The sequence below is a fragment of the Lasioglossum baleicum genome, chromosome 1 (genome assembly GCF_051020765.1).
Source record: "Lasioglossum baleicum chromosome 1, iyLasBale1, whole genome shotgun sequence".
Classification (NCBI taxonomy): domain Eukaryota; kingdom Metazoa; phylum Arthropoda; class Insecta; order Hymenoptera; family Halictidae; genus Lasioglossum; species Lasioglossum baleicum.
Window position 1 is genome coordinate 22872316 of NC_134929.1, and position 19334 is coordinate 22891649.

General features: G+C 42.0%; 1 protein-coding gene across 4 annotated transcripts in view; it reads left to right on the plus strand.

Moving 5' to 3' along the window:
- Positions 1-19334, plus strand: part of Ldd (lipid droplet defective) — a 71825-nt gene that overhangs the window by 42263 nt on the left and 10228 nt on the right. For all 4 annotated transcript variants that reach the window (XM_076428527.1, XM_076428648.1, XM_076428594.1 and 1 more), the window contains 12 exons: positions 410-925; positions 1013-1188; positions 3623-3890; positions 3979-4078; positions 4291-4433; positions 4508-4708; positions 7796-7976; positions 8045-8157; positions 8259-9084; positions 10045-10193; positions 10307-10489; positions 15116-15359. In XM_076428527.1, the coding sequence (XP_076284642.1) occupies positions 410-925; positions 1013-1188; positions 3623-3890; positions 3979-4078; positions 4291-4433; positions 4508-4708; positions 7796-7976; positions 8045-8157; positions 8259-9084; positions 10045-10193; positions 10307-10489; positions 15116-15359 (3100 nt within the window). The remainder of the gene's footprint in view (positions 1-409; positions 926-1012; positions 1189-3622; positions 3891-3978; positions 4079-4290; positions 4434-4507; positions 4709-7795; positions 7977-8044; positions 8158-8258; positions 9085-10044; positions 10194-10306; positions 10490-15115; positions 15360-19334) is intronic.

Below are 19334 nucleotides of genomic sequence, written 5' to 3' on the forward strand. Positions count from 1 at the left end.
AAGAAAATTATATTCTTTTGTTATTAACAGACTGTGGATTTTATGATAAATAATTTATATCTTTTAAACGCATAGGCTTTTTTGAAAATTTTTTTAAAATATTGCATTGTCATCCAGTTCTGAGCTATGTTTAAAATTTCAAGTCTCTAGCTCCCGAACAAACAGAGAAACAAACAGACAGACAGACAGACAACAAAAATCGAGCTAATAAAAACGTGGTAATAAAATGGGTGGGTGTCTCACATTTTCGCAGAAAAGTATCCGAGCACGTATTATAGCGAAAATGTTGCATTTGAACATTCTGATCATTCATTTTGCTCCTGTTTAAGCGCTCGCTTTTGTACTCGGTAACAAAGTATACAGCGGATCACAGTGTCCTTTCACAGCATGACAAATTCCTCGTTCACAGGATGCTAACATCCTTGGAGCTAGGTAAACAGGAACACGAGCCCGTGTATCGTCTATCAGGTGGCACGAAAAGAAGACTCTGCGTGGCTCTGGCGTTCCTGGGCTCTCCAAAGCTGGTGATCCTGGACGAACCTGGCGCAGGAGTAGATCCTGCAGCAAGACGTAGGATATGGAGGCTGATCGATCAACACAGGATTGGGAGGACGGTCATCCTGTCGACTCATCACCTGGACGAGGCTGATATGTTGAGTGACACCGTGGTGGTAATGCATAAGGGGAAAATATTGTGCACCGGCTCGCCGTTGTCCTTGAAGATGATGCACGGCCGTGGGTACAGGCTTCTTGTCTCGTTCCCCGGAGAAAAAGATGGGAATACAGATGTCGTTGAAAAGAAGAGACTGGAGGACCTGAAGAACGTGATCGAAGAGGTAATCCCGAACGCGGAGACCAGCGAAATTGCGGGCAATGAGGTGGTCGTCACGCTACCTTTCCAGGGGAAGAATGGCGTCCACAACAAGTGAGTCGATCTGTACACAAAACCGTTCTACAGATGTTCTCTCAGATATTGCGTAGATAGTGGTTCGTTAAATGATGTGCTTTCCAGCATCGGGCATGCAGCAAAGGTACTTGAAGACAGTCGAAAAGTTGTGGGCTACTCCCACTTTTCCCTGGAATGCGATACTTTGGAGAGAGTCTTCCTGGATCTTTGCGCTCGAGCGGAAAATGGATCCACTGTTATCGGAGCTAGCCAGGATAGCGTCGCCACCGTAGATTACGTTGGTAAATATATCATTAATTAAATCTCAGTTGGGATCTCCCTCAAACGCTTGCCATCCCCACCAACTTCTCTATCATGCAGCCCGCGTCAGTGTCGCATTCGCTGGTGCCTCATGTTCATGTTCAGTGTCGCCATTCCCCCATTTTCTGGCTGCGAGCATCCCCACGCTTTCGCTACGGCCCGGTCACGTGACAGGCTTCGTCTCTGTTTTACATGTGTCACAGTGTCACGTGACCAATCCGGTAATGACAGGGAGAGGGTAACTTATTCCCCTCAAATTCCTGGGTCTATTGACACTGCTGGTGTCTGCGTTGCCCCACCGTAAGTACTAAAAGACCTGGGCGACGCACAGTGGGCTGTATGACCGATTTCAGCGGTCAAAATTCAATTTTTAAAACTTTAGATAAATTGTAAAATTTTTGTGGCTCGAGTTAGTTGAACATCTGAGGAACAATCTCCCATCATTCGTTTTCCCATTCATGTATCCATAAAGCACTGAAATTTGTCGGAAGTTTGAAATTCTGTTAACACGCATTCATTTTCCAACGAATTCACCTATTAGTAATTGTTACCTTATTTACATACACTAACTGATTTTTGTTTTGTAGAAGTTTTTTTTAGCTAACGTATAAGGTATACGTCTTTTAAGAGAAATTCACTTTTGTACTGTATACATTTTTTTAGTTATTAATATTTAAAGATAACCAACGATTCAGTCATTTTCTTTATGATTCTAAGACTTCGGTAATGACTTTGTTATAGCTCCGGGTGCGATCGGGTGTTCATGTCTGTGCCATTGTGTTCTTTGAAGTTTTCAGAAAAAAAGGCTACTGCTACTACGCGCTACTCCGTGTTTTATAGTTGAACTACGAAAAAATGGCCATCGCGCGCGCGCGAAAATCGCAGCATTTCTCAAGTCATGCATTCGCTATACATATATATATCTTCGTATTAACTTAAATAAATACTAAATAATAATAATAAACACACAATATACACTAAAATAAGAAAACAGTATACACATGAAATTTAAATAATATGTATACAGGGTGGGGCAATAACTATGTCCACTTTGAATATTGCCTTTATTTGTAATAATATGAAAAAATGTTATCGACAAAATTTGCACGGTATAGAAGGGGACATGTTGTGACATAAACATTTTCTGCGTGGGTGGAGGCATAGAGGAGATTTCAAGGTCACCTTGATTTTTTTAAATCAAAAGACCTGCCTAATTGTATCATTAGTCGATAGACTATCGAATTCTGAGTAAAAATGTATTGACCTCCATATGTCTTAAATCTAATAGTTAACGAGATATTATCGAAATAATTTTCTTTCTTCTTTTGATATTTCGTTAACTATTAGGTTTAGGAAATACGAAGGTCAACACTTTTATACTCAGAATTTGATACTCTATCGATCTATGGTATAAAAAAAGGACATTCTGCTTAAAAAAATCGAGGTGGCCTTGAAATCTCCTCTATGCCTCCACCCACGCAGAAAATGTTTGTGCCGTAACATGTCCCGCAACCGTGCAAATTTTGTTCATAACATTTTGCCATACTATTATAAATAACGGATATTATTCTTTGTAATAACTATTTTAAACAGATATTTTAATTGTAAATAATTACACTTTTCGATAGTGTACATAAAATAGACGAATAACGTTAAAATATTCATTATAATCCGCAGTACTTGATTGAAAAATTGCTACAAACTTTACAATCTAATACGCTCCTCTTTATGGACAAATTTTGCACTCAAAACATCCGTTTCAGCAAAAACTGTATCCAGTACAAAAAGTAGAAATCTCAAGTTTTAAAATGGTTGTTTTTTCATCAAATTTGGATAAATGTTAGCGAAGTTACAGCAGTTTCAATATTGAGCGAATTTTGAACTAGCTGTGGCCGCTGAAATCGGGCATACAGCCCACTGTGCGACGCTGGCTAAAAAACGCATGTTGCTGCTACTGTGGGACTGTTTTACCGAGCAAGAGAAGGAGAGAAACAGCAACATGTGTTTTTCGAGTCAGCGTCGCTCAGGTCTGTACTAAAGGAGCGTGCCTTCTATTGGCCGAAACGGTCACATACACTGCTACTACTATTGGGTTGGCAACTAAGTTCGTTCGGTTTTTGTGATTTATTCCAATGTAAAAAACCGAACTAACTTATTTGCCAACCCAATACTATGCAGAACGATAGACCCCTCTGGCCTATGTGCCGTCCCGGGACTCATCTTGTCATCTCACCGCGGTACTTGCGCGTCCTTTATAACGGTAACGATGCTTGCTGGATGAGGGCAGTGGGCGTTACGGTTGAGATGGCTTTATATCAATTGCGACAAACATTTCCGAGCCTACTGTATACTATAGTTGTAAGAATGCTCTGCCGTCGGAGGGTGAAAAGGTTAACGAGCTCGAACGATCTGCAGGATTATCGATGCCGACCGACGACATCGATTTGATCGACGACGAGCCCACCCTGAGCCCGTCTCCCGTAAGACAGGCGAGAGCTCTGCTGAAAAAACGAATGTGGCACTTCAGAAAAGATTGGATGACGCTGTTCGCCGGTCTCTTCCTGCCGACAATATTCGTCGCAGTTGCCATGGGATTTTCTTTGATAAGACCTCCGTCGCAAGATGAACCGGCGCTTCCTCTCACGCCGAAGCTCTACGACACTCATCCGACCTACTTCTACAGGTACGCAGACTGTCGATCTTTCGGACAAACTCGCCCGTCCCAAACGTGCACTCTACTAAATGCTATCCTTCCCTCGAATTCCTTTCAGCGTCGACAACAACTACGACTCTTTCCTGCAACACGTGTCTCTGCAGCTGCACGATCGATTCGGGGATGATTACGCTGGCGCTTGGCAAACACTACCGAACGTATGACAATTAATTGCGGGATAATTAATTGCTAGACTGTGGACGCAAATATATTTCCATTGATTACTTCACGGGAATCGAACGAGTATCGATTGAGCGACTGTAGAAAATATAATAATAAATCAAATCAATGCAACTCTGTTGACGAAGTCCACAGCCTAATGATTACACGTCCAAGGACACTTGCTAAAAGAAGTTCATTGGTTAATCAGGACACGGGCACTTGCAACTGCGTGGACAGCCAACAGGTGTGTCACGGAGTGTCGCAGCCTGTCGAAGGACTTCTTCAGGTTCTACCTGGCAGGCCTACTCTCGACTGGATCGTATCCACCCACCACGCATACATAGAAAGGAGGTAGCTTGTTCGAAACGCGAGTTCTTAACATTTTCAAACCGACTACCATCATCAATGTTTACATGTTTGAACAGATACGGTGGATGGTCGTTGTCGCACTTGAAGGAAGATCCACTGTTCATCGTTTGGTTCAACAACAAGGGTCATCATGCACTGCCCTCGTACTTGAGCGCTCTAAACGAGGCGATTTTACGGGCGTCGGGGGTGCAGGGACATTTGACGACCCTCAATCATCCTTTGAGGTTATCCAGCGATCAATTGAACCGGACAACTCTGTAAGTTGCACTTGCTTCCAGCATCTTCCATTAAACTTCACGATCTCATCCTCGGACCGCGACGAGGCGCGAAAAATGGCGACTAGACGAGGCATCTTTTAGCAATTTATTTTAGGACAACTGTACGGCGTATTTTTCGGAACCTTTTCAGGTATGCTACGACACAAATTTCCTCGTGGAGAATATTTTTCTTCTCGAGAAATATGAGTCTCGTTGAATACTGTAGTAGTATTTTCGTAGGACGCGCTGTGTCGTACGTTCTCCTGCTTTAATTTAGAATACTGAATAATTTTGAGAAAAAGCAAACCTGTTAATGATACTACCACGAAGAAAAAGAGCTGATATTTCGACAAAAAATTTCACCCCTCATGTAAAAACAATTCGTAATAATATTATCAAAATTATTCAAATTGAAAGTAGCCTCGTTTATATTCGATGCAATGTTTCAATAATTGCGCTGCACCAAAAGGGAGCTTAAAAATCTTATATGTTACATATTAATACCGAGCGACAATTATTAAATTTCGTAAATTAAATGTTAAATTAAATGTTAGTAAATTAATTATGAAAATGTTACTTGTCAAACTATTCGAGGTTATTCGCGAAATTTCGTCACTTCCGTTACACTAGAAAATTGTTGTCCCCTCAGCAAAGAAGTTTCATTTCAAAAGCACGAAACAATCAGTGGTAAACAATGCGCTAACATACTACTGCAGTTGTAAAATCGATTTTAACCTAGTTAACACTCTGAATTTCATGCCGAAAACTTTATGCGAGTTGCTGTCCTCAAGAGTGAAACGCACTGGTGGTTGGAAGTTTGCTAAGTGCATGCAAACATTAAACCCGTGGTCGGCCACGTTTTCCTCGAATTTAAAATGCACTCGGTCATCCTGTTATTTATATTACCGGCGGCTCGCTCTCACCGGCCGCGGCCGTCAGAATAAATCCTGAACGATGCCGGGAAAATATGAAAAAAGAGCGTTTTACGCGCGGTGTTGTGTTTCGATAAGCGGGATCCAATTACCGGGTCAGATGCCAACGTGCCCGGTCGATCTTGCCACGTAGACTGAGCCAGGCGTGGGTGGCTATGTGTAACGAAATCGCGCGTGTTGCGTTTACTTTTAATTAACTCGGCGTGCTCGGCCGATCCCGTTTGAACTGCACTGCATCGGAGCACGACTTTTTTCTCCCTCGCTTCCACGTTTCTCGCGTGCTTTTTCCAGCTAATAATAAGATTTTATACGATTCGGGCCTGGGGTCGCGTTCCCTGCGCCGCGGCAAAGGATTTGCCTGCTTTCGGGGGCACACAGGCATCGCTCGAGCGAACAAATACGTACTCGTTTTTGTTAACATTGAATACATCGATGCCGCTCACTTGGGAGAAAATGTTTTCGAAGATGTTTTCCTTATCTTCATTTCTTCAAATTCCTCAGGTTTTGTGCACATAAGACAAGCAACCTAATGTCAATCTTTGATCATAATTGCTCTATAATATTAAATACGGTCAACCTGGAAACATTATCCGATCGAAGAACAGTTTCCGATCAGAGCTTTATCTTTAATTTGATAAATAATAATATAGATTGTCCCGCACTCCCGAGGCAAATAAATTTCTATGTACCTGAACGAGGTTTGAGAACAAGAGCAGGATTTCACACAATGAAATACAAATCCTCATATGGAGTAATAAATCCATTAAATCGCATTATTGCTAGCTCTAATATATTCTATAACAATATTTATTTTTTTAATGGCACGTTACAGGCATTCAAAACAAAATTGCACAATACTATTTGTTAATCGTGCCTGTATTTGTTTAGTTTCGCGCGGTTCATTTTTATGTAAATTTTAGGTTGACTTTTTTTCTGTTATGTTTTCTTTTTATTTTTGTCAGTTATACTGTAAAAACTGTATACATTTGTATAAAAGGACCTGGGTCCGTATATAATAATAATAATGTCTACATGGTTTGTTGTGCTGAATATGCTGTTACTGAAACAAATGAGAAGTAACATTATCGTAGTAGGGTCAATTCCATGCCAAATCGATCACTTTTTGCCGGCACCATCCTCGATTTTGTTCTAAATGAAATATGTTGTAGTCCATGTGAAAATACGAGGGGTTTAAGTCATCATTTTGCCGATTTCAAATTTTTTTTAGAAATGGCAGGCTTTTGAAAATTTCAATTTCTTCCCATTTTAGCGAAAACGGGCCTTACGAATTTTTATCTCAGGATCTGTTTGTCCGATTGAGCTAAATTTTTTTTTTATTCGGAAAGGATTGGGCTATTACAAAATAATTTTTTCAACCTCGACAATCAACTTCATAATATCGAAAAATTTAAACAAATTCTTCTTTTACTTTTTCTTCGATGATGGGGTTCAGTGATTTAAATGTAAAAAAAATATGGTTATATTCCTTGAAGTTTCCCCTTTAAGATGAGCCCTTGAAAAAGATGGTATCATTAAAATTGGCGTCACAATGAGCTGGTAAAGGACGCCGGTACCCCCGTTTCAGGTAGAGGCGGCTCGAGCGCACCGCCATAAACGCGAAAAGTGACACTTTGCCCAACAACCAACTGTATCATATAGATATCTGTTGAGTGTTTATTGCTTTCTAAATATCCATCAACCTCGAAAATGAAAACATTAATAAAATTTAATAAAAGCCATTACTGTAACAAACAGTTAAAGTTGATTGTCGAGGTTGAAAAAATTATTTTGAAATAGCCCAATCCTTTCCGAATAAAACAAAAAATAATTTAACTCAATCGGACAAACAGTTCCCGAGATAAAAATTCGTAAGTGAGGCCCGTTATCGCTAAAATGGGAAAAATTGAATTGTTCGAAAGCCTGCCATTTATTAAAAAATTCGAAACCGGCAAAATGATGACTTAAACCCTCCGTATTTTTACATGGACTACAACATATTTCATTTAGAACAAAATCGACGATGGTGCCTGCTAAAAGTGATCGATTTGGCATGTAATGACCCAGTAGTATTAAAGAAATAGAAAACGTGTAAATAAAATCTGTCCGGACTGCGAACTAGATAGAAGAAATTCGATGGAAACGTTGTCTGATTCAGGTTGCAGCACGTGGCCGACGTTGGCGTAGCTCTGGTTCTCCTAATAGCGTTCAGTTTGGTCGCCGCTCAAGGGTCGAAGGAACTGGTGCGGGAGAGACTGTCCGAGGAAAAAAGGATCCTCTTCTTGGCCGGAGTCCATCCTATCACCTATTGGACGACTGCATTAATCTGGGACTTCTTCGTGAGTGACGGAATGGGAACCGGGTTAGACTAGGGGAATTTGATTTAAATTCGATTCCTGGTTTGTAGGTGTTTGGCCTGTCGATCCTCTTGGCTGTGATTGTCTTCGAGATCTTTGGACTGCCTGCGTACGTCGCCAGGCACAATCTGGCTGGCATCTGCCTTTTGCTCTGTCTTTTCGCGTGAGTACCATTCCAGTATTATTTCCTAGTGCTCCAGGTAGCCTTAATTGAATGTTCCGGTTCGAATGCTCCGAGCATAAAGAGAAATATATTTCTCGTAGGTGGGCAGCCCTGCCGTTCTCCCACCTGATGGAGAAGATCTTCAACGACTCGAGTCTCTCGAACATGGTGCTATTCTGCACGAACACGTTCATAGGCGTGTTTTCCCTAGCCACGATCCTGGTGCTGGACATTCTGGGCAGGACGAAAACGACAGAAGACGCGAGGAACACCTTGCACCAGATCCTGTTGATATTCCCTCAGTACGCCCTCGGCGACGCTTTGGTACAAATATCTCGTAACGACATCACGGCCAGTTTGCTGGAAAAATTCAACATGGACACGTACCAGTCCCCATTGGGCTGGGACCTTTTGGGTCTTCACTTCGTGTTCCTGGCGATCGTGGGAACAATCTTGTTCTCGTTGAACCTGATGATCGAGTGTCGCGTGCTGCCGACGTGGAATCGTCGGGCTAGTCCTCACACAATCGTCGAGGAGGACGATGACGTCTCGAAGGAGAGGATGAGGGTGGAAAGTGGGATGTCGGAGGACATTCTGCAGGCGGTCAAGTTGCGAAAGGAGTACACCAGTGTGTACGGGACGAACGTGGCCGTGCAGAATCTGAGCATCGGCGTGCAAGCCGGCAAGTGTTTCGGGCTTCTCGGGACGAACGGCGCCGGAAAAAGCTCCACCTTCCGGATGCTCACCACGGAGATCATCCCGACGTCCGGTAGGATCATCCTGAAGGGTCAGGAGGTGGGGAAAGGGCCGCTCTGCAACGGAGAAATCGGCTACTGCCCGCAGAGCGACGGCCTCGACGGGTTCCTCAGCCCGCATCAGTGTCTGACTATTCACGGGGAAGTTTGCGGGCTGAGCAACGTTCCCAAGGTGAGGTCTGATTTATGCCGAAACTTCCGGTCCCCAGACCCGCAAGTTTTCCCGGGGACCTCCCCTCCCTTCCAGCCAGCCTCCGCTCACCCGTGGATTGTGTTTTTAATTATTCCAAGCTCGGGAACGAAACGAGAGGCGTGTAAAACGTTAAGCAGCCGGCGATCCTCCTTTTTTCCCCGGCGAACTTCCCCGAACTGTTGTCCGAGATTCTCCTGCAGCAACCTCGAAACCCCTCGGCTCGCGTTCCTCAGCCAGGATCGCTCGCGCGGAGCTGGATTTGCATTCAGTCCGACTACGGCGCGGCGCTTGTAAACGACCGTGGGAGCTGAAGTATTGCGACTTTCCACGGGAAATTTAGTTGGAAATGTAGAATGGAGTTTACGGAATGCATAGTAATGGTTTTAGAAAATTGCCGGTTTGATTAACTGCGGCAAAGACATTTTCCCTCCCTGATGGAAGCTCGAAGTAACGCTTCGAGGAAAACGATGGGAGCTGAACTACGCAACGATTTTGCATGGAAAATTTCGTGGAAAGTTTAGTAATTTTCATTCATACAATTTTTGAGTTTCGAAGGTTTTTAAAACCCCACTTTGAGGGGTAATTTCAACTCATAAACTCGTTTTTCTGTCAATTAAAAAAAGATATGTGTCAAATATTTTTGACTAAACTGTAAATGTGCAAAGTTTCATAAAAATCGGTGATTAACGTTTGTAGAATAACACGCTAAACGCGGCGGCTGCTGCTAAAAGGACTGTACCATTGGTATAGAAACTCCTCGAATCCCAAAGAAACGAAGAATGTAGGAAAACCGATTTTTTGAAAGTGTCGGAGCAGAAGTTTTCCCGGAAAGCGTTGTGCAGCGGGAAGTTGGCTTCGCGATGGTTACATAATTGATGGAAGCCTGATTCGCGAGTCTCCATTTTCGTTGAGACTTAATCCCGTGAAAAATTGTTTCAGGCGGTCGAGTTGACGCTGAAGAGACTGGATCTCTTGAAGTACGCTCACAAAAGGGTGAGCAGCCTTAGCGGAGGCAATAAAAGGAAGCTGTGCACTGCCTTGAGCGTTATGGCGCCGGTGTCCGTGGTGCTCATGGACGAGCCGACGAGGTACGCTGGATAAACCATAAGATGCGCGGGGAGAACCCGGTGGGGAGCAAAAAAAATCCGTTTAAAAACACAGGAACGTCCTCGCTGTTCATGTTTTATTTATTCCTCCGCAGCGGTATGGATCCGGCCACGAAGGATCTGGTCGCGAAAACGATAAGACGCATGACGAAGAGCCAGAGCTGCGTAATCCTGACCTCGCATAGCGTGGCGGAGTGCGAGAATTTGTGCAACCGGGTCGGTATTCTTGCCAAAGCTGGTCTCAGGTGCATTGGAACGCCGCAGCACCTTAAACACAAGTAAGCTCGCCTATCTCGCAGACTTTTGAACAACTTCTTGCATATTTAAGTGTGCTCCCTCCCCGTCACCCCAAGGAAAAAAGAATTCAGCCACTCATCCCGTATACAACGCTCGGTAACTGGACTAACAGCGCAAACATTAATTCCGTACGATTGCTAACCTCTCTCGCGACTGCGAGCTGTCTTCCCTCCTCCGTATGCGCCACGTGAAATAGTTAAATTTTTAAAAAGTTACACAGGACTCGCTGCGCTTTTATTTGCGGAGACCGTAGAGGATGAGAGAAATGAATTGCAACCAATCAACTGTCTAATGTTCCTTGAATTTCTTCGTTTATACCATTCATGGCATACTAAATGATCAGTCGTTTTATTAAAGCCACACGAGATACGCTATCTATATGAAATTTTATTGGGTATGGGAGTAAGTTTCCGCCCTTTTGGAGATGTTGTTGTACTTAAGTACCGATCGCGTATTTGATGCAACGTAATACATGTTTTTGAAAGGTCTATGTCTAATTGTAAGCTTCAAAACGCAGTTAGTGGCGATGTTCCTTTAAAAACCATGATTTCGACGTAAGGGCAAAGATTGCGATGGTGTGCCAAAAAAATCGAAGATACAGATTTCCCAGCATTACTTGATGGAAATCCACGTCAAACACTTGCAGAACTGTCAATTGAATTAAACGTCGATCTACTGTTGGAAAACGTTTATACATTATGGGTATGGTTTATACGCTTCTTTTCAACAAAAATGGGCGGAAACTTATTCCCATACCCAATATTATTGCGAAAAGTTTGAGACTTGAGTTTGTATATACAGCACACAAAATTCTTACTATCATTACATCATCTTTATTGTGCTCAGGCTGTACAGAAACATTAAAGAACGCAATCTGTACGCAGTTCATCGCAGAATAGTGTAAAATATACATATATTTACCTTGAGTATAAAATAACAACGAACGTATAAGTGAATTATATGTAGAAGGGCAGCAGCGAAATGGTGTAGTTGATTTTTAGTTACCGCGTTTCCACGCGGAATCTTTCATTGACGTATTGTTTGAGATATTAAATTACCCAATCGGCGGTCTATTGTCTCGTGGCGGGTGCGGTCGGCGAAACGGCCGCCGAATTACGAATCAATCAAAAAGCTCCATTCGATATTAACGCGACGTTAACAATTGCAGCAAATCGTTCAAATATTCCGCTCGAATATGCAGTCGGCCGACATATCCGACCGGGATTAATTTTAACCGGTGCATTTTAATGACGTTGTTTCTACTGATGGATTGTTCGTGTCGGTTCGATTCCCCACACTTCCCATCGTTCTGACTCGGCTGTTCACATAGACTTCCCGGCGGAATTCGTCGCGCGACAATTTATTCGACGCTCGGCTGGTCGCGCGATTGATTTTTCATTCTGCCTGTCATTTTGCGAAACAGCCGGCCCTGCCGGCAGGCTCCATTATATTCGCGGGGCTGCCTGCCACCGGAGATTACGTTCTTACGTTCGCAAATATAATTAGGTCGTTCCGTATCGTTTTTGATGTGCCTCCTACGTTCCTCATCGTACAAATTCATCCATTTTCGTTGGTGACATTGCTATTGTAAAATTGCTTCGAGCTGAATACCCTGTATAAATGAAGTGCGACAAGTAAAGGAATTATTAACCCTATGTAGTCGGAGCTATTTCAACTCGAAAATTAAACATTTCTTCCGACCTAGAATAATTCCATTCTTTTTTTCATATTATGGATATGAAATTGATATAATACCTCATGAAATACTTAAATGTTTATAACCATATTTTGAATGATGGTACAGCAATGTTTAATGCTGTCTCAGAGTCTCAGAGTCGCCACTCGAGTGCTAAGGGCTAAAATTGTGAACCCAATTAAGGTGGAACCCGCAGATTCCAATGTATTTTTCTCTCACTAAAAGACTTTTTTGACTGATATGATGACCAGAGCGCTCCGCATTTAACCATTCTCTTTAGAATGAGCCCTCGCCCAGCCCAAAATCTGCTCAAATAAGGACAAAAAGCCGCGGCCCGCAATCCAAAATCGTTTCGACCCAAAATCTAGTTAGATTCTAGTTCTTTGCATAACTCCCTATGGTTCCTTCAATCGGGTTTCTTCCCCCTTAACTGTCGCAAGATGTAGTTCGTGAAGGGATGAAAAGTCCCTTCCACGCTCCCTTTTCGCGCACACCGTTTCCCCTTTGCTCGCGAAGCGATCGAGTGGCAGGGGATTTACGATATCTCTTGCACGTGTACAACCTGCACCGTCTACTCGCCGTACCCGCCGTACCCTGCGATCCATCCGCGACTCGGAGGAGTGGCGGTTCGATCGCAAGAAATGACTCGCCGCGGGTTTTTTTCGTATCGCTGGATAAACGACGCGATATTCCCGCGGATGTATGAAATACCGGGCGCAATATCGAGCTACCAAAGGACACCGTAAACTTCGTTTACGACCCGCGTTCTCGGGAAACTCGATTCGAACTTCTCCGCCATCCCAGTGATCGCAATTTCATCGGGAGATTCCTTTTTTACGCCTCCGCCCCCTATTTTTTTGGTCCGCGATGCTCTGAAACGCGCCCAAGCGTCGCTGAGTTTAGTTTATTGGAGCCTTTGGGGAACAAAATGGCGCTGATAACTGCGACGTTCATCTCGCGTACCGCCGCTATTTTGCAGCTCCACTCTCTTCGTTGATCTTTCTAGGAAATTTTTGTTGCTCCAGGCCCGCATCTGCGATCTTTATAACTTTTTCTTGCGCCGCTGTCTTGTCTGCTTCCCGGAATTTTACAGCTCTTCTCTCGTACTTCCCCTCTTTGCATACTTTATTAAGCGATATTCATGGCGGAGTTGAGTTTTCAACGCTCTACCATCGATCTTTAGAGACAATATGTTTTACTTCTTGATTACTTGGGGATGATAAAGTTCAACTAAATTGGTTTGGAAATCAGAAAACGAACTAACACAGGAACATATAGTTCTTCGAAAAATATTTGACACGTGTTCGAAGGGGTGAAAACAGCCCTGAAAGTTGGGGGTCAGAACCATATTTTTCCATATATCTCGGAAACCAGGTATCGAAAAAAATAGAATTTTTTTTTAAATTGTGTGTTTTTTAATGGAAAATGTAGTCGTGCAAAGAAATTTTAACAAAAGTTTCTTGTTTAAACAATATATTAAAAATTTGATGATTTTTTGCAATTTCTCTTATTTATAGTTAGTTTATTTTTTGCAATTTCTCTTATTTATAGTTAGTTGATTTTTATGTGAACTCGGGTGTGTGATCTTTGATCCAAAATAGGGGATACGTGTTTTAGGATTTTTCTTTTTTTTTCCATTTAACAATAATTATGCATAATGAAAGAAAGTCTTGATCTCTCGGAGGATATCTCAAACAATATGGTTCTGATCCCCAACTTTGAGGGCTGTTTTCACCCCTTCAGAGTGGATGGTTGCCGATAAATAAAAACGCGTGCCAAATATTTTTCGAAGAACTATATCTCACATTAAAATCGGCTTGTATCAACTGAATATGTTCTTTGTAAGTTCTGTAAGGGTATGTCCAATAAAAAATTAAAGATCTGCAACAAACATGTACTGCCAAAGTGTTCAGCACCCGGTTGGTAGCTTCCGTAGCATACAGGGAGGGGGGAGGATCCGTTTAGAAAAATTTCTTCCGGATAAATGGAGTGCTACTGGTAATTCGATTCGGCGTCTTCTTCTCTGAAGTCTGAAAGTGTCCCACTTAGGGATGCACGGCAGACGGTCAGAATTTCGCCATTTTCCCGGGTAGCCCTTTGACCGCCTCTCTGTCGCAAATGGCCATGCAAATTTACGGAGGAGGAGGCGCTACGCAGCCTGTCCTTTCCCACGGCATAATTTATCGAAGCCGATGCGCGTGTACCGATGTAAATGAATACGAATAAACGGATCTGCCGGTGAACAGGCGGCAATGCGATAAATATTTGTTACGAACTGTGAACTTCCCTTTGTTATTCGCTGCACACCGGCGCTACGTTCGTCCACTTCCCTCTTCTTTATTAGGATCGCAGGATCGGACTTCGTCGAGATACGCGCTTTGCTATTCACCAACGAGAGGTCGAGGATAATGTTCCTTCGCTCAGACCCTACTCGGTCTGAAGCACTCTCAGCCTTTTTCCACCGCACTCATGCTAATTTCATTTATAATATCGTTCTACCACTTCGATCTACCCGGCGGCAGCGTACTTCGAAATATGGTAGAACTTCTCTGGCGCATTGAGACACCAGAGGCTTCACCACCTGCCGTACTTTTAGTTGCAATGATTTGTTCAAAGTTTGTCAACATTCATTAAATTTTTCTGTTCGTTGTTTTGCTTCGTAAGTTATCAAAATGCTCAGTAATTGTCAGAGAATTGAATACACTCGAATACAACGAGGTAAAGAGAAAACTGTTTTCCTTCAGGTTGCGAATAATTGAATTATTTAAAGAGATGAGTGGATATTTTCATTTTCACCCCAGCAATTAGGACAGCGATACACGATTTAGCTACTTAAGAGAAATGTTCTTGATATCTCAGCTAATTATTGGTTGCAAATGGTTAAAAAGGCTAATTTTGTGTGCGTTTTCAGGTTCGGCGAGGGCTACGTGGCGTTCTTACGGTTCAGGCAGCCAGTATCAGCCGCAGAACTGAAGAAAGTCCTAGCGAAGTATCTTCCACAGGCTGTAGTGTCCTCGAGGCAGGGCACAGCGGCTCGTCTGTTGCTACCGCGTAGCCAGGACATGCTGTTGAGCGTCAGCTTTAATAAAGTGAAGCTGCTGGCCGAGGAACTCAAAGCCAGCGACTTCACCCTCAGCCAAAGTTCGTTGGACCAGGTTAGTGCACAGAAACAATTATTTTAATGGCACAATAATAATTCTGGATACAGTAATTGGAGAGAACGAAGCTCTTAAGACCAATCAAATATTCCGAAAGACACCTGTAACGTAATGTAAATGTCTTATATATAATCATTTCTTCTCCTAGTCCGTCTTAATATGCAATAATAGATTGTGCAACGAAATTATTTGATTAATTCTCATTAAAGTTTCCATCGGATTCATCTTCAACCTTTAGAAGTATGCTATAACATCAGAGTTACATGAATTAATTAATACGGTCCACTCGTTTTAGTAGTTCTTTCATATATTAGAACGTAGAAATGCATATCTAGTAGTTCTTTCATATGTTAGAACGTAGAAATGTACATCTAGTAGTTTTTTCATATATTAGAACGTAGAAATGTACAGAGCTCATTCCAATGCAGTCTTGAACAAACAAAAACCCACCGATAGAAATCTTTCCGAATAAAACAAGGGAACTGATGATCTGAAAGATTAAGGGATGTTTTTTAAAGCTCCAGCTCACAAATGTTGTCCAAGACGCCTCGCAAATCTGCAGAGTTTAAAAGAATCAGAATCCCGGAGTCTCCAAAGTTTCCCCGATAATTGGATCGAAGTGAAAGTAGTTTCTTCTGTTCGAACGATCTCCGTATTTCAATCCCATCGATATTAATTTCACAACTTTCCTTCGAGTGAAAATTCGTCCATTTTCTTTCGAACATCTGAAAGATGTATTTCTTTAAAATGAGACATTGTAGATCAAACACCATTTGTTGGTTTGAAGCATGCAACAAAAATGGGAGGTGAAGTACCATCATTCGTGAAACTATTTCTAAAATGGATATTGCAAACCAAACGCAATTTGTTGGTCTAAAGCAGCAATTTCCAACCGGGGAGGCGCGGGCTATTGCCAGTGGAGGCACCAAAATTTTTAATAAAAAATTAATGTTCATACCATAATATCTACAAATAAATACACTTCATATCGTAACGTAACAGTACAAATTTAGTGAAGTAATGTTTATTTTTATTTTTCTTACATTTTTGTACATTCATTTAAGCCCTATTAAAAAATTATCCGGAGCTGAAGATTTTAAAAATGACGCCTTTGCAAACGCTCCGTTTCTGTTCGGCGAATCGTATGCAAAACAGTTGCAAAAAATTCCGCTTGCTGATAATACAGTCGGAAGAAGAATCAATGATATATCTGAAGATATTTGCGATCAATTAGATTCTCGGCTGCGTACTTCGAAATTCTCCATTCAAGTAGATGAGGCAACTGGTATAGCTAAAGATGACCATTTAATTGCATACGTTCGATATGTTGCGGAAAATAATATATTAGAAAATATATTATTTTGTAAACCCATTCCTGGAAAGACCACATCCATTGAGATGTTTAATATAATAGACAGTTTTTTTTTACGAAGTCGACATAACGTGGAATAATTGCATTGGACTGTGCACCGTCGGAGCTCACTCAATGTCCGGACACAATGCAGGCCTTCAAGCATTGGTCAGAAAGAAAGCACCACATGCTATCTGGACGCACTGTATGCTTCACAGAGCAGCTTTAGTGTCAAAACATATGAGCGAGGAACTGAACAACATTTTTACGAAAGTTATAAAAATTATAAATTACATTAAGATCAGTCCTTTGAGAGCTAGGCTGTTTGCAAAGCTGTGTGTTGATATGGGAGCTAACTATACCTCACTTTTGTGTTATTGCGAAGTTCGCTGGCTATCTCGTGCAAAAGTGATTCAAAGGGTGTTTCAGCTCAAAGAAGAAATAGCAACCTTTCTCGAAGAAAACCACCATGAAGAGGCACATTTGTGGACGAACGATAATTTTATTGTTAAACTGGCCCATTCGGTTGAAATTTTTGGAAAATTGAGCGGTTTAAATAAATCAATGCAGGGATCACAAATGCATCCCCTTGTTCAAAAAGACAAAGTAAAAGCTTTCATTAAAAAGCTGGAGTTATGGAAATCAAATTTACAAAAGACTGAGTTGGATATGTTTTCACTTTCAAAAGATTTGTGGGACACAGGCAATATTGAAGCGAGCAAAAATCTTTTTATCGAACACTTGGATGGTTCAGTGCTGCATTTTTCAAATTATTTAAAAGACCTTGGTTTCTCAAAGGTTTTGTGGATACAGAATCCATTTATCGACAATCAAGAAGACAAAGAGCTGACAACCATCGAAAAGGAAAAATTGATAGAATTATCATGCAACAGCTCACTGAAACAAAAGTTTCAAAATGAAACCATAATTCAATTTTGGGTGAATCTTAGTGGAGAGTATGAATCTTTGTATTGCAAAGCAATGCATGTGCTTCTACCGTTTGTAACGTCTTATTTATGCGAAACGAGCTTTTCGGCACTGGCTGCAATGAAAACCAAATATCGAACCAGGTTAATAGTCGAAAAAGAGTTACGAGTGGCACTCTCCACATTGCCCCCAAGATTTGATAAACTTTGTGCCAATAAACAACAACACTCGCATTAAATTTTGATGCATTAGATGTAACTTAATTAGTAATTTACTATAAAAATAAATATGCATGTTCCTATTGTTATAGAAAAACCTTGTTATTATTCTGTTAATTGTAGTTTTCAGTATTTTAAAACGTGTCTATATTATTATATCGATTAGAAAATAGGGAGGCGCGGAAAAAAAATTTTTTTTTAGGGAGGTATAGTAGCATAAAGGTTGGAAACCGCTGGTCTAAAGTATACAACAAAAATGGTCGGTAAATGATCATCATTTGTAAAACCATCTTGAAAATGAGACATTACAATTATCCTTTTGAAGATCCTCCTGAGGAGCTTTTGTAAAACTGCGTTTGGGGCGCGTATGATGGTTAATTAAATTGAATTCGTAGTTATTAAGATTCCCAGTGTTACGGTATGATTCCAGTGCTACGGACTCATTTTTTAGATAAAATTTTTCAGGTAAAATATTTTCGAAAGGTTGGGGAGTGGCCGCCGGCATCGAACCGCGTTCACAGTGCTAAGCGTTAAAAAAATCTTTCAGCTCTATTCGGGAAAATCGTTGAATGAACGGGAATTTGATGCGTTTCTGGCTCGAGTTTCGACGTGAAGCCAGTCCGCATTTAGAATTGCGATTGGAAATTAATGCTCGATCGGCAGGAACATCTACTCTCTATAAACGATAACATTCAGCCAGGAGCGGCGCTGACAGCAAATACGGTCGAAGGGCAATTCCAAACAAACGTTTCGAATCAAACGGGAATCGATGAAGTTCTGTCCGCGCAATATACCACGGGTCTTGTGTCTCGAACAGATGATGCACTGCCAGTGCACGCTGCCTCCATCCCGTTCGACCAAGGACGATCCTCGTTTAGGTCCCACCTAGCCTGAGGAATATTAATGGATCCCCAGGCCCGTCTTACGGTTCACACTTCTGTATAGCGTTCTCTATTCTATAGCATGGTTCACGGCCGGCTAGGCAACCGAGCACCGTCTGTGCGGCTCCTAAGCTCGCACCTAAACGCTTTCTGATTCGCCGTATCGCTCGCGCCCTCCGTAGTTTGACTCCGCTATCCAGCAAAACTGTTCCGTAATTAATTACTTCCCGGGAACAATTTAATTTCCCCCGGTAACGAAGTAACTTTCGTCCCATTTAATCGTCTCCCGGCAAGCCGGGAGAATTTTAAATGCCGCAACATCGATACCCGAGACCTTTATCAGCCATACGAATAGTTCGCCGATAACCTAAACGCTTCGGCGAAGAATTTTTCATCTCCTAAAGGACCTCGAGGACGAATTAATCCCCCTGCGGTTTTGCATTCCGGAGACACCGACGAGCTTGCATGGAAATTTTTACGAACTTTCGTACTGCGAATATTGCCTCGGAAGCTGCGTGCAAGCCTCTCTGTCCTCCTCGTTCGCCGACGGACATAGTATTTCATGAATTTATGGCAATAAATACCGCGGAACTTC